This window comes from Falco cherrug, chromosome 1 (assembly GCF_023634085.1).
Source record: "Falco cherrug isolate bFalChe1 chromosome 1, bFalChe1.pri, whole genome shotgun sequence".
Lineage (NCBI taxonomy): Eukaryota > Metazoa > Chordata > Aves > Falconiformes > Falconidae > Falco > Falco cherrug.
In genome coordinates this window covers 106,190,266-106,201,123 of record NC_073697.1, presented here as the reverse complement: position 1 = coordinate 106,201,123, position 10,858 = coordinate 106,190,266, and the positions used below count along the sequence as shown (strand labels likewise).

Genomic DNA, 10,858 nt, shown 5'->3' with positions numbered 1-10,858 from the left:
AGGCGGGGCGCCGGGCCGACCCCCGCCGGGGCTGCACCGCCCTGGGGCTGCGGCCGGTCCCCGGGGGCTGGGGGCGGCCCGGAGCGGGGGGGGGGGGGGGGGGGGGGGGGGGACCGGCGGGACCCCCGGCAGCGTGGCGTGTCCCCGGCCCCACGGGACCCCGCCCCCGCCGTCTTAGCCACGCCTACTCCCACCCTACCCACGCCCATTGCCGCCTTAGCCACGCCCATTGCCACACAGGCTCCACCCCTTGGCAGGCAGCTGAATCTAATCACCCAATCGCCACCGGAGAATGGCTTCTGGTCACGCCCCTTGCTCCGCCCCCAGCGCTGATTGGCGGCTGGCGGCGCCGGCCCGCACATGGGCGCGGAGCTGGGTGACGGCGGGTTCGAGGCTCGGCTCGGCCGCCCGCCCGCCATGGCCCGGCGGAGCGCGCTCTCCATCCGCATCGTGGAGGGCAGGAACCTGCCCGCCAAGGACATGTGAGTGCCCCCGGGGGGCCGGGAGGGGGTTGGGGGAGGCAGCTTCCGGAGGGAGCCCCCCTGCCCCGGGAGTGCTGCCAGAGGGACCCCCAACAGGTCCCTGTGCTTTGAGGACACCACCTCTGGGTTGGCTTGGGGGTGTCCCCCCAGCTCTGGGGGCTCACCTGGAATGGCTTGGGGTTCTCCCACCAGTGCCTGTGCTTTGGGGGCTCCCCCCAGGATGGCTCTGGGGGTGTCCCCCTTGCTTTGGGGTCCCCCTTGCTTTGAGGGTTCCCCCCCAGGATGGCTTTGGGTGGCTCCCTCAGGAGCTGTCATATCCCCCCTGATCTGGGGACACCCTCTGGGATGGCTCTGAGGTTCCCAACCTGTGCTGTGTGGTGCCCCCAGCAGCACTTTAGGGTACCCCAAGCAGTGTTCCCGTGTTGGGGGGCTCCCCCTGTGCTGCCCCCACCATGCACCGTGCCCCACCTGGAGCTGGGTCCTTTGCAGGCACCCCTGGACACGAAGCAGGACCCCCGGTACAGCCATCCCGCAAAAGGAGCAGGGATGATCCCTGGGCTCTGACCCCTGGCCACCACTCTGTTCCCAGCACCTCCCTCAAGCCCACCCTGCTGTGGTCTGGGGGGCTCTGCTGGCAGCCCCCTGGGTTGGGCTCTCCCTCCTTGGCAGCTCCCTAAGGGCTGCCTGTGTGTCCCAGCGTTATCCCGGTCGCTCTGATCCTGGGGGGTGGGATGTGGGACAGTGTCGGGGTGGGACAGGAGGGCAGCATCGGGGTGGTCCCCAGCTGCTAGGGCACTGGGAGGCTGTTGAGAAGCACTCGGCAGCCAGGCAGGGTCAGGGCTGCCGGAAAACCAGCAAAACTCCCTGCAGCCATCATGGAAAAAGAGGATAAACAAGGAAAGAAACATGACTTTTTTTTTTTTTTTTTTCCCCTTCTTCTTCTTTTTTTTAAATCCCATGTGTCAGGGCCTGATTTTTAAATCCCTTGGCATAACTCCATGCTGGGAGCTTGACCCAGTGCAGGCAGGCTCTGGATTTTCGGAAGCTCTGGTTTTCGGGCTCAGCCATGCGGTAACACCTTGTGCGGAGCTTTCCAGCCCGGTGGCTTTGGGACACGGTGGCTTTGGGACACGGTGGCTTTGGGCAGGGAGAGTGGCTGCCCCAGCAGGGAGGGAAACCCGAGCGCTGGATCCCGCTCCGCCGCCTGACCTTGGCCGTGGATGGCCGCTGTCCCCCTCTCTGGGGACAGGGGCTGCTGAGATCCCGTTCCCCTGTCTGCCCTGGCACAGCCTTTGGGATTGCTGCTGGTTTCCCTAAGGGAAATCCCTCTGTGGGGTGTCAGCGGTGGCCCCGGCTGTGTTTGTGGGTCAGATCCTGCTTGCAGCACCCATAGGCGATGTGGCACACCCAAACCCCCGTGGGGTCCCCCAGCCCCTGCAGGATTCAGCACAGGGGGTTGCAGGAGCAGGATTTGGCCGATGTCACTGTGGTTTGGGACCCCTGGTGCTGCTGCTGGGCCACCGGCAGCCCCTTCCTCTGCCCCGGCAGTAGCCCTGTGATATCGGTGGGGGTCAGGCTCGGTGCCAGGCTCCCGGCTCGCTGTGCCCACGGGATTCCCACCTCCTCCCGCTGCCGAAGAGCGGCTCTTTGCTTTTCCTTCCAAGCCAGCGCCCGCCTAGCGCAGGGCTTGGCACAGTGCAGCCGTGCAATGCCCATAAAGAGGCAGGAAACCCGCCGCAGGTTTTCCCGGCCAGCGCGTCACTGCCCAGCTCCGGGGCCAAAACACTGGGACTGCGGCAGCCGCTCCAGCTCAGCCCTGGGTGGGCTTCTGTCCCCCAGCCCAGGACACAGTGGGAACACTAACACCTTCCTAGCTGAGCGCTGCAAAATCCTCCCCTGCAGGAGGATTTCGTTGCAGGAAAGCAAGGGAAATTATATACTTTATTTTATTTTATTGCTCCCACCCCCTGAGGGCTGGGCAAAGCAGTGCCGCTCTCTACACCAGTGAGTTTTTAATTGCAAACTCCATGCCTCAGCCCACCTGGATGGGTGCCAGCAGCGAGTGCATGTTTATTCCCCGTCGTCCCCCACCCCCCCCACCTAGTTTATACAACACTATCAATCTTTAAAGTTTCAGTCTTCATTTCCTCTTTTTAAAGCCTGACCTTCCCCTTTCTTAGCTCCTTCCCCGTGCCAGCCCCCCCGCCTTGCCTCCTGCAGTGGCCCGTGCCAGTGCGGGGGGGCCGGGGCAGGTGGCCAAAGCCAGCCGTGCTCTGCGGAGGCGTCAGCAGGATGCCCAGCGCCTGCCAAGAGCCTGCAAACCTCATCAGTCTCTTCCCCTGACATCTCCTGGGCACTGGTGAGCCTGCAGGGATGTCAACGCCAGGCAGACCGTGTCACCCAGTGCTGGGTTCCCTTTGGAGTGGGGGGTTCATCCCATGGGATGCAGATCGGAGGCTTCCTGCAGCCCGTGGACAGTTTTTGGCAGCCCTGCGCTTTAATCCCTGTGATACCCAGATACTGCAGGGCAGCTTTGGGGTACCCTGTGCCCCAGGGGATGTGAAGCAGCACGTGTGCTCAAAATGGCCCCATGTTGGGGACAAGGTTTTCCTGCTGGTGTGGAAGCAGCTCCCATCTGACGCCTGCCCCATGTTGCTGGGCACGGCTCGGGCAGGCAGATGTTCCCTTTCTGCCTGCCTGCTCCCTGCCCGCTTGATGGTTTGCATAAGGTAGGAAATGTCAGCAGCAGGCTCGTTAATGGTCCTTCATCCACCGCTCTCGTAAAAACCTCTCCAGAGTGTGGCTGGAGACGGGAGCAGGCAGGTAGAGAGCTGCTCTTAGCAACCCTCCTGCTGCCAGCACCACCTGTGGCCCAGAATGTGGCCCCCATCCTGTGCCTGGGGATGGGGATGCTAGCGCAGTGCCCGGGATGCACAGCCTGGAGAAACCCCCCACAGCCATGCTTTCCAGGGCAGGGGGGCGCCCTTTGAATCCCCCCAGTGCCTGGCTCTCAGCCTCCCTGGTGTTGGGGTGGGGAAGTCACTCGGTGTTTGGGGTCCCCAGATCCCCCACCTGTGTGCTCCCCCCTGCTCCGGGATGCTCGTGGCTGGCTGGGGGATGATGCCGGGGTGGTGTTGATGAGTAACCGTGCTCAGCGTGGGCTGCCCAGTGCCGGTTGCCTGCGGGACGGGAGCCACAACCTTTCCACCCTCTTGGCCAGCACCCGGGTCCTGCTGGCTCCTCTGCCTCCGGCCGGAGCCCCCACCCACCCCTGCCTGCAGCCGAGTCACCTCGTTTCTGATGAACTGGGGCAATAAGGTATAAAATGGTGATTTGGTTTTGGTTTGGTTTGGCGGCCGCAAGCAGGAGCCATCACTCGGGTCGTGTCTGGGGAGGAAGCGGGGGTCAGAGCATCGTGGGGGCTGCCTGCCCTTCACACCCTCTGCATTGCTGGGGGTGTCTCCAGGGATGTCCCCGTCGGTGTCGGGGGGCTGGGTGCACCCTGGGGCTGGAGGAAGCTGCTGTGGCCTCGCTGCTAGTGTGTGTGACAGGGCTGTCAGTGCCTGGAGCCACTTCAGGGAAAGGGTGGGTTTTGTTTGTTCTTCACCTTCCGATTTGGAAGAGGAAAGCCACTTGCAGCTGCCAGCGGGATGCGGTGGCCGGACACAGTCAGGGATGTGTTTCCCTGGGCTGGGAGCAAAGCTGGGTTCACCACGTGCCTGCAGCCTTGGCCAAATCCATCTGCTGAAGGCTCTGGCTTCTGGGGATGCCTCTGGACCCCAGCACCCCATAGCCTTGGTGTGTGTCCCCACAAGAGGCACCTGCGAGGTCCCCCCTCTCCAGTGGGGCTCGCCAGGGCTGAAGGCTTTGGCTGCCCACGACCACGTGAGCCCCCAGGGCTGGGGTAGGGGGCCAGGGCTGTGGCTGCTGGTGGTGACAGAGCTGTGCCGTGTCCTTCTAGCACGGGGAGCAGCGACCCGTACTGCATCGTGAAGATCGACGATGAGGCCATCATCAGGTGAGTGGCTCCATGTCCCTGGCTGGTCCCCAAACCTGCACACCTGGCTCCTGGCAGGTCCCTCCATCTACCCTGCAGCAGGTACAATATTATTTTTATTATTTATTATTATTCCCTGCTTTGGGCTGAGCCACTCCTCCAGATACAGGCTGTGATGTCTAACATCTTGTGGCCACCTCCAACATCTTGCCAGCCCAGAGCTACAAGACAGGGATGGAGACCCATCGCCTGCCCCAGCTGATGGTTCAAAACTGTGGCTGCTGCTCCAGCTGTGTGTCACAAAAAGCTGGGAAGCTCACAGGGCTGGGGAGTGCCCCATGTCGCCCATCACCGGTGCTGTCTGCCCCACAGGACTGCCACGGTGTGGAAAACGCTGTCCCCGTTCTGGGGGGAGGAATACGAGGTGCACCTCCAGCCCACCTTTCACAGCATCTCCATCTACGTCATGGACGAGGATGCGCTCAGGTACGGGCAGGTCAGCTGTGGGGCGGTGGGGGCTCGGGGTGGGGAACTGGAGGCTGGTGGCTTTGGCTGCCTGCATGCTCAACCCCACTGTAGGCACCACAGAATCCACACCTGGCCGTGCTGGCTTGGGGTTTTGGGACACAAATGGGTGAAACTATTTCTTGAGGTTATTCTCCAGCTGGCAGCAAAGGGTGGCTGATGCGCTCCATGGGGACAGACACACCGTGGTGGCCCCAGCCCAGGACACCCGGGCACCCTTTCTGCCCCCGACACGTGTCCTGCTGGGCCTGGCGCAGCAGGTGGGCTGCCATCCCACACCATGTCCTGCTCCCGGTTTTTGTTTTCCAGCCGCGATGATGTTATTGGGAAGGTCTGCATCACCCGGGACATGCTGGCGGAGCACCCCAAGGGTAGGGGGATGGGTGGCTGCGGGGATCCCAGTGGGGACCTGTCTCCCAGCCCATGAGGAGCCGGTCCCAAGGGCTCCCCCAGCGACCCCCCCATGAGGGTGTCCCCTTTTCCTACAGGCTACAGTGGCTGGGTGAGCCTCAGTGAGGTGGACCCTGACGAGGAGGTGCAGGGGGAGATCCACCTGCGGGTGGAGGTCCTGGGGAGCCAGGGCAGCCGGCGGCTGCGCTGCACTGTGCTGGAGGCCAGGTGAGGAGGGGACACAGGGCGTCACAGGGGGCTGCGTGTGCAGCTGGGACACCTATGGTGAGTCCTGGCTGCTCCGTGACTCAGTTTCCCCACCGTATCGGTTTTCTTAGCTATCCTCCCTTGGGGGCAGAGCATCCTCCCCACCACCCAGCAGCTGACGGGGGTCCTGAGACAGGTTCCACCTCACCTGCCGGTCCTTAGGGCGTGAATCTCGACGTGCTGGGGAACCGATGAGGGGAGCAGGTGCCTGCAGGTATATTGGGAGGTTGCTGGCAAATTCCCCCTCCTCTTGGCAGGGATTTGGCCAGGAAGGACCGGAACGGCGCCTCCGACCCCTTCGTCCGCCTGCGCTACAACGGGAAGGCGCAGGAGAGCACCGTGAGTGTGACTTCAGTTTATCGTGATCCCCCAACGTGCTGCAAGTGAAATCATCCTCCTGGCAAGCCCAGACCTCGGCCAGGAGCCATCCCTGTCCCCCAGCGTGCCCAGCTTGGTGTCCCCAGGGGGGTGTCGGATCCACCCAGTGCGGGGGGATGAAGCCGTTGCCTTTGCAGGTGGTTAAGAAATCCTGCTACCCCCGCTGGAACGAGACCTTCGAGTTCGAGCTGGCGGAGCCCGCCGGGGAGAAGCTGTGCGTGGAGGTGTGGGACTGGGACCTCGTCGGCAGGAATGACTTCCTGGGCAAGGTGAGCCCCCCAGACCCCGCCGGCGCTGCCAGGGAGCCTGCCTGGCTGCCCACCCAGCACCCTCCTGCCTCCCCCTCCCAGGTGGTGTTCAGCATCCAGGGGCTGGAGGCGGCCGGGCAGGAGGAGGGCTGGTTCCGACTGCGGCCGGACAAGTCCAAGCCGAGGGAGGACGAGTGAGTGTCGGCACAGGGTTGTTGGGATGTGCCAGGGGTGGTCCCGGTGCCCACAGGGGCATTGGGGAGGGGGTTATTCCCAGGAAGCATCTTCCCTTTGGAGGGGCAGCTCCTGGAAATGCCCTTGTCTGGGAGGAAGGGGCAAGTGCAGGGCTGCCCCACCTGCCTGCTCCGGCTTTCCCGGGCTGTTGGGCCACCTCCAGCTTGGTGAAGTATTTCTCCATCCCTCTCCCACCCGCGCTGTGCTCCTGCAGGGGCCGAGGCAGCCTGGGCTCGCTGCAGCTGCAGGTACGGCTGCGGGACGAGACGGTGCTGCCCTCCCACTGCTACCAGCCCCTGGTCCAGCTCCTGTGCCAGGAGGTGAAGTCGGGGCGCCAGGTGAGGGGTCCATGCTGGGGCACCCGCCTCCCTCTGGCTCTCTGCTGGGGCATGGGTCTCCCTCGAGCCGTCACATCGCGGTGCCTTTCCCCACCAGGATGGCCAAGTGCACCTGGTCACCCTCCTGGATGAAACCACCACGGCCGAGTGCCGGCAGGAGGTCGCCGTCAACTTGGTCAAACTCTTCCTGGGCCAAGGGCTGGTCAAGGAGTTCCTGGACCTGCTCTTCGAGCTGGAGCTGGCCAAGCCCTGTAAGGCTGGAGCGGGATCAGAGCCAGAGGCTTCCAACCATCTCCTGGGGCTGCGAAACCTCCGAGACCTTGCGTGGTGATTTTTTTTGGGGGTGACAGTTCAGGTTCAACCATCATGCTGTGTTCCATGTGGGAATCTGTTGGGTTCACCCCAAGCAACTGGTGGGCTGATGCTGGCTGTGGTTGGTGGGGGAGCCAGTGCTTTGAGGTTAGGAAATCCCACGGAAATGGCTGGGATGGAGGGCGCAGCCCCTGTGAACGACCCCCACGACTGCAGCTGCCCCATGGGTGGGTGACCTGTGGCTGTCCCCCAGGCCACAGACCCCCTCCTGTTTTGCAGGCGAGCCCAACACTTTGTTCCGGAGCAACTCACTGGCCTCAAAGTCAATGGAGTCCTTCCTCAAGGTGCCACACTGCCCGAAACCTGCTCTTCCCAGGTCACCCTCTCTCCGGGCTGTCCCTATGGGGTCCAGTTCCCAAGGGGACTACTGGGAGGGCTGGTGGGTCTGTATCTTCCTCTGGGGCTGATAGGTTGGAGAAAGTCACAGAAGGGTTTGGGTTGGAAGGGACCTTCAAGATCGTCTAGTTCTGACCCTCTGCCACGGGCAGGGACCCCTTCCACCAGCCCAGGCTGCTCAGAGTTCCTTGGGTGACCCCTATCAGGGATTCCACGGGTGTCGGGGTGCCAAACCTGTGGCTGTGCCCCCCGTCACTGTTCCCTGCGCACTGCCTCGGCAGGTGACAGGGATGCCGTACCTGCATGCTGTCCTGGGACCCACCATCACCCGCGTGTTCGAGGAGAAGAAGCACGTGGAGCTCGACCCTGGCAAGGTGGAGGTCAAAGACACCGGGTAAGGGGCACGCGGGGCGGTGGGGCACGGGGGTCCCCGGCCATGCGGCTGACGGTGCCGGTGCCCGCAGGTGCTCAGGGCTGCACCGGGTGCAGACGGAGGGGGAGGTGATCGAGCAGGGCCGCCAGCACCTCCAGTCCTACCTGGGTGAGCTGCTGGACGCCATCGACAAGTCGGTGCCAGCGTGTCCCCCTGTCATCCGTGCCGCTTTCCGGCAGCTCTTTCCAGCGCGTCGAGGAGCGCTTCCCCCAGCACCAGGTTGGGATGCGACAGGGGATGGACCGGGTGGGTCAAACTGGGATGTCCCCAGGGGACACTGGGTGCAGTCCCCAGTGTTGGTTGGTGGGGTCTCCTGTTGGGCATGGGGGCAGCCCCCCAGGGATGGGTCACAGGGGGACAGCGGGGCTGTGCTGCGCCCACACGGCAACGCTGGTGCTGGAAGCCAGCCCCCACGTCCCTGGCGCATCGATGTAGTGGTGCCCCAGGATGTCCCTTGTCGGGACAGACTCTCACGTGTCACCCACCACCTCGGCTGGCCACAGCACATCAAGTTTGTGGCAGTCACCAGCTTCCTCTGCCTCCGCTTCTTCTCACCGGCCATCATGACCCCCAAGCTCTTCCACCTGCGGGAGACACACGCCGACGCACGCACCAGCCGCACGCTGCTGCTGCTGGCCAAGGTGGGACAGGAGGGGGACACCAAGGGGGGTGCTGTCACCCAGGTGTGGTGTTCGAGGTGCCTGGCTGCTTCCCACTGGGGAGGGCTGGGTCTGCCGCCGGTGACACCGCCACGCTGGGGGTCTCCAGGCCATCCAGATGGTGGGCAACATGGAGCCAGCGGCCGGGCGGGCCAAGGAGGTCTGGCTGGCCCCGCTGCTGCCCGCCCTGCAGCAGGGCATTGCCCAGATGAAGGACTTCATCACGCGGCTGGTGGAGATGGAGGAAGAGGAGGAAGGTGAGGGGCGGCCGCTGGACCCCCCCCGCACGGTGGTGAAGGAGGGGCCGCTCTTTGTCCACAAGACGCGGGGCAAGGGGCCACTGCTGCCCACCGCCGCCAAGAAGCTCCACTTCTGCCTCACCGGGGAGGCCCTCAGCTTTGGCAAGAGCCCCGGCGCGGAGGTAGGAGGGTGCTGAGGGGCTGGGTAGGGGGGTGAAGGGACGTCACTGACCCCCCTGTGTCATCCGTCTCCCCCCCCATTAGCGCAGCGGCACCATCGCCCTGGCCGACATCCTGGCGGCTGAGAAGGTGGAGGAGAAGAGCTTCGGGAGCTCCCACGTCATGCAGGTGGTCTACACGGGTGCAGGTGGGCAACAGGAGACAGCCTACCTCCAGTGCAAGGTGGGACGGGGATGTGGGGGCACGCTGAGGGGACTCACAGCCCGGGACCGCCCCCTCACCACACACCCCACACCACCCCAGTGCGTCAACGAGCTGAACCAGTGGCTGTCAGCCCTGCGCAAGGTGTGCGTCAACAACCCCCGCGTGCTCCGCGCCTACCACCCCGGCGTCTTCCGTGGGGACAAGTGGAGCTGCTGCCACCAGAAGGAGAGGACAGGTATGGGGTGGGGGTCTCGGGACCCCACAGGGGTGCTGGGGGTGTCCCCTCATGGCGTCAGCCTGCTGCCCCCCGCCCCAGGGCTGGGGTGCGACCGGACCCGGCATGGTGTCACCCTGCATGACTGGAGTGACCCCCTGGACCCCGCGGCTGAGGCGCAGCGACTCTTCCATCATCTCCAGGGCCTCCAAGGGACCCTCAGGTGAGCCCCCCCCCGCACCGGGGAGATCCCCTGCACCCCTCCCCAGCCAAAAGCCCACCCCTCTCCTCTCCCCAGGGAAAAGTACTGGGAGCTGCTGGAGCTGGAGGACGCCCAAAATGGCCCCCGGGATGAAGGTAGGTTTGGGGTGGGGGGCGTTTTGGGGACCCCCTGGGGGATGCTGTGGTTGGGACGGGTCCCCAGAACTGCCGGGGGGGGGGCGGGGCGCTGCGGTGGTTGGGGGTCTCACTGGTGCTCCCTCCCACTGCAGACACCCCACTGCCTGAGGGGCTGCGCCGGCTCTTCGGGGTGCTGGGGGACCTGGAGGGCTGTCACCGCCGGGCGCAGCCCCCCGCGCCCCCCGCACCCACCCTGCTGCAGCTGCAGACATGAGGGGTCGGGGTCCCCACGCCTCGGGCACCGCCACGGTGGCAATAAAGGCACTTTGTACCCTGCAGCCCTGTCCTATCCCTCTCTGGGGGGGATGCTGGTGGCCACAGGGATGGGCACTGGTGGCTCGGGGCGGGTGGCACTGGGGGACAGGCCAAAGCACTGCTGGTGGCATCAGTGGCAGCACTGGTAGTGCTACTGGTGGTGACACTGGTGACAGCGCTGATGGCCCTGCGGGTGCCATTTCTGGTGGCCGTGCTGGTGGTGGGTGGAATCACTGGTGGCTCTGCGGGCACCATTTCTGGTGGCTGTGCTGGTGGCAGTGGTGGCATCACTGGTGGCTCTGGGCACCATTTCTGGTGCCCTACCGGTGGCTCTGCAGGTGCCATTTCTGATGTTCTGCTGGTGGCAGTGGTGGCATCAATGGTGGCTCTGCAGGTGGCAGTGCTGGTGGCGGCAATGGTGGCATCACTAGTGGTGCTACTGGTTGTGGCACTGGGGACATCACTGACAGTCCTGTGGGTGCCATTTCTGGTGGCCGTGCTGGTGGTGGGTGGAATCACTGGTGGCTCTGCGGGCACCATTTCTGGTGGCAGTGGTGGCAGCGCTGATGGCCCGGTGGGTGCCATTTCTGGTGTCCTGCTGGTGGCATCACTGGTGGCTGTGCTGGGGGCATCACTGGCGGTGGTGCTCCTCGTGGCGTCACCGCTGACCCCTCTCTGCTGTCACCCACGGTGACGTCACCGGGCGAG

At 64.5% G+C, this 10,858-nt stretch overlaps 1 protein-coding gene across 1 annotated transcript; it reads left to right on the top strand.

Moving 5' to 3' along the window:
* Positions 1-350: 350 nt before the first annotated feature.
* On the top strand, positions 351-10,171 carry LOC102057745 (ras GTPase-activating protein 4). Its single transcript, XM_055715037.1, is given in 21 exon segments — positions 351-482; positions 4,444-4,500; positions 4,852-4,965; positions 5,314-5,375; positions 5,493-5,622; positions 5,919-6,000; positions 6,177-6,308; positions 6,390-6,481; positions 6,736-6,859; positions 6,957-7,110; positions 7,451-7,515; positions 7,849-7,961; positions 8,032-8,182; positions 8,184-8,219; positions 8,504-8,641; positions 8,769-9,080; positions 9,163-9,300; positions 9,382-9,517; positions 9,599-9,719; positions 9,795-9,853; positions 9,988-10,171. Coding segments are annotated over 21 exon segments (2,460 nt in total). The 5' UTR covers positions 351-360; the 3' UTR covers positions 10,110-10,171.
* Positions 10,172-10,858: the final 687 nt, after the last annotated feature.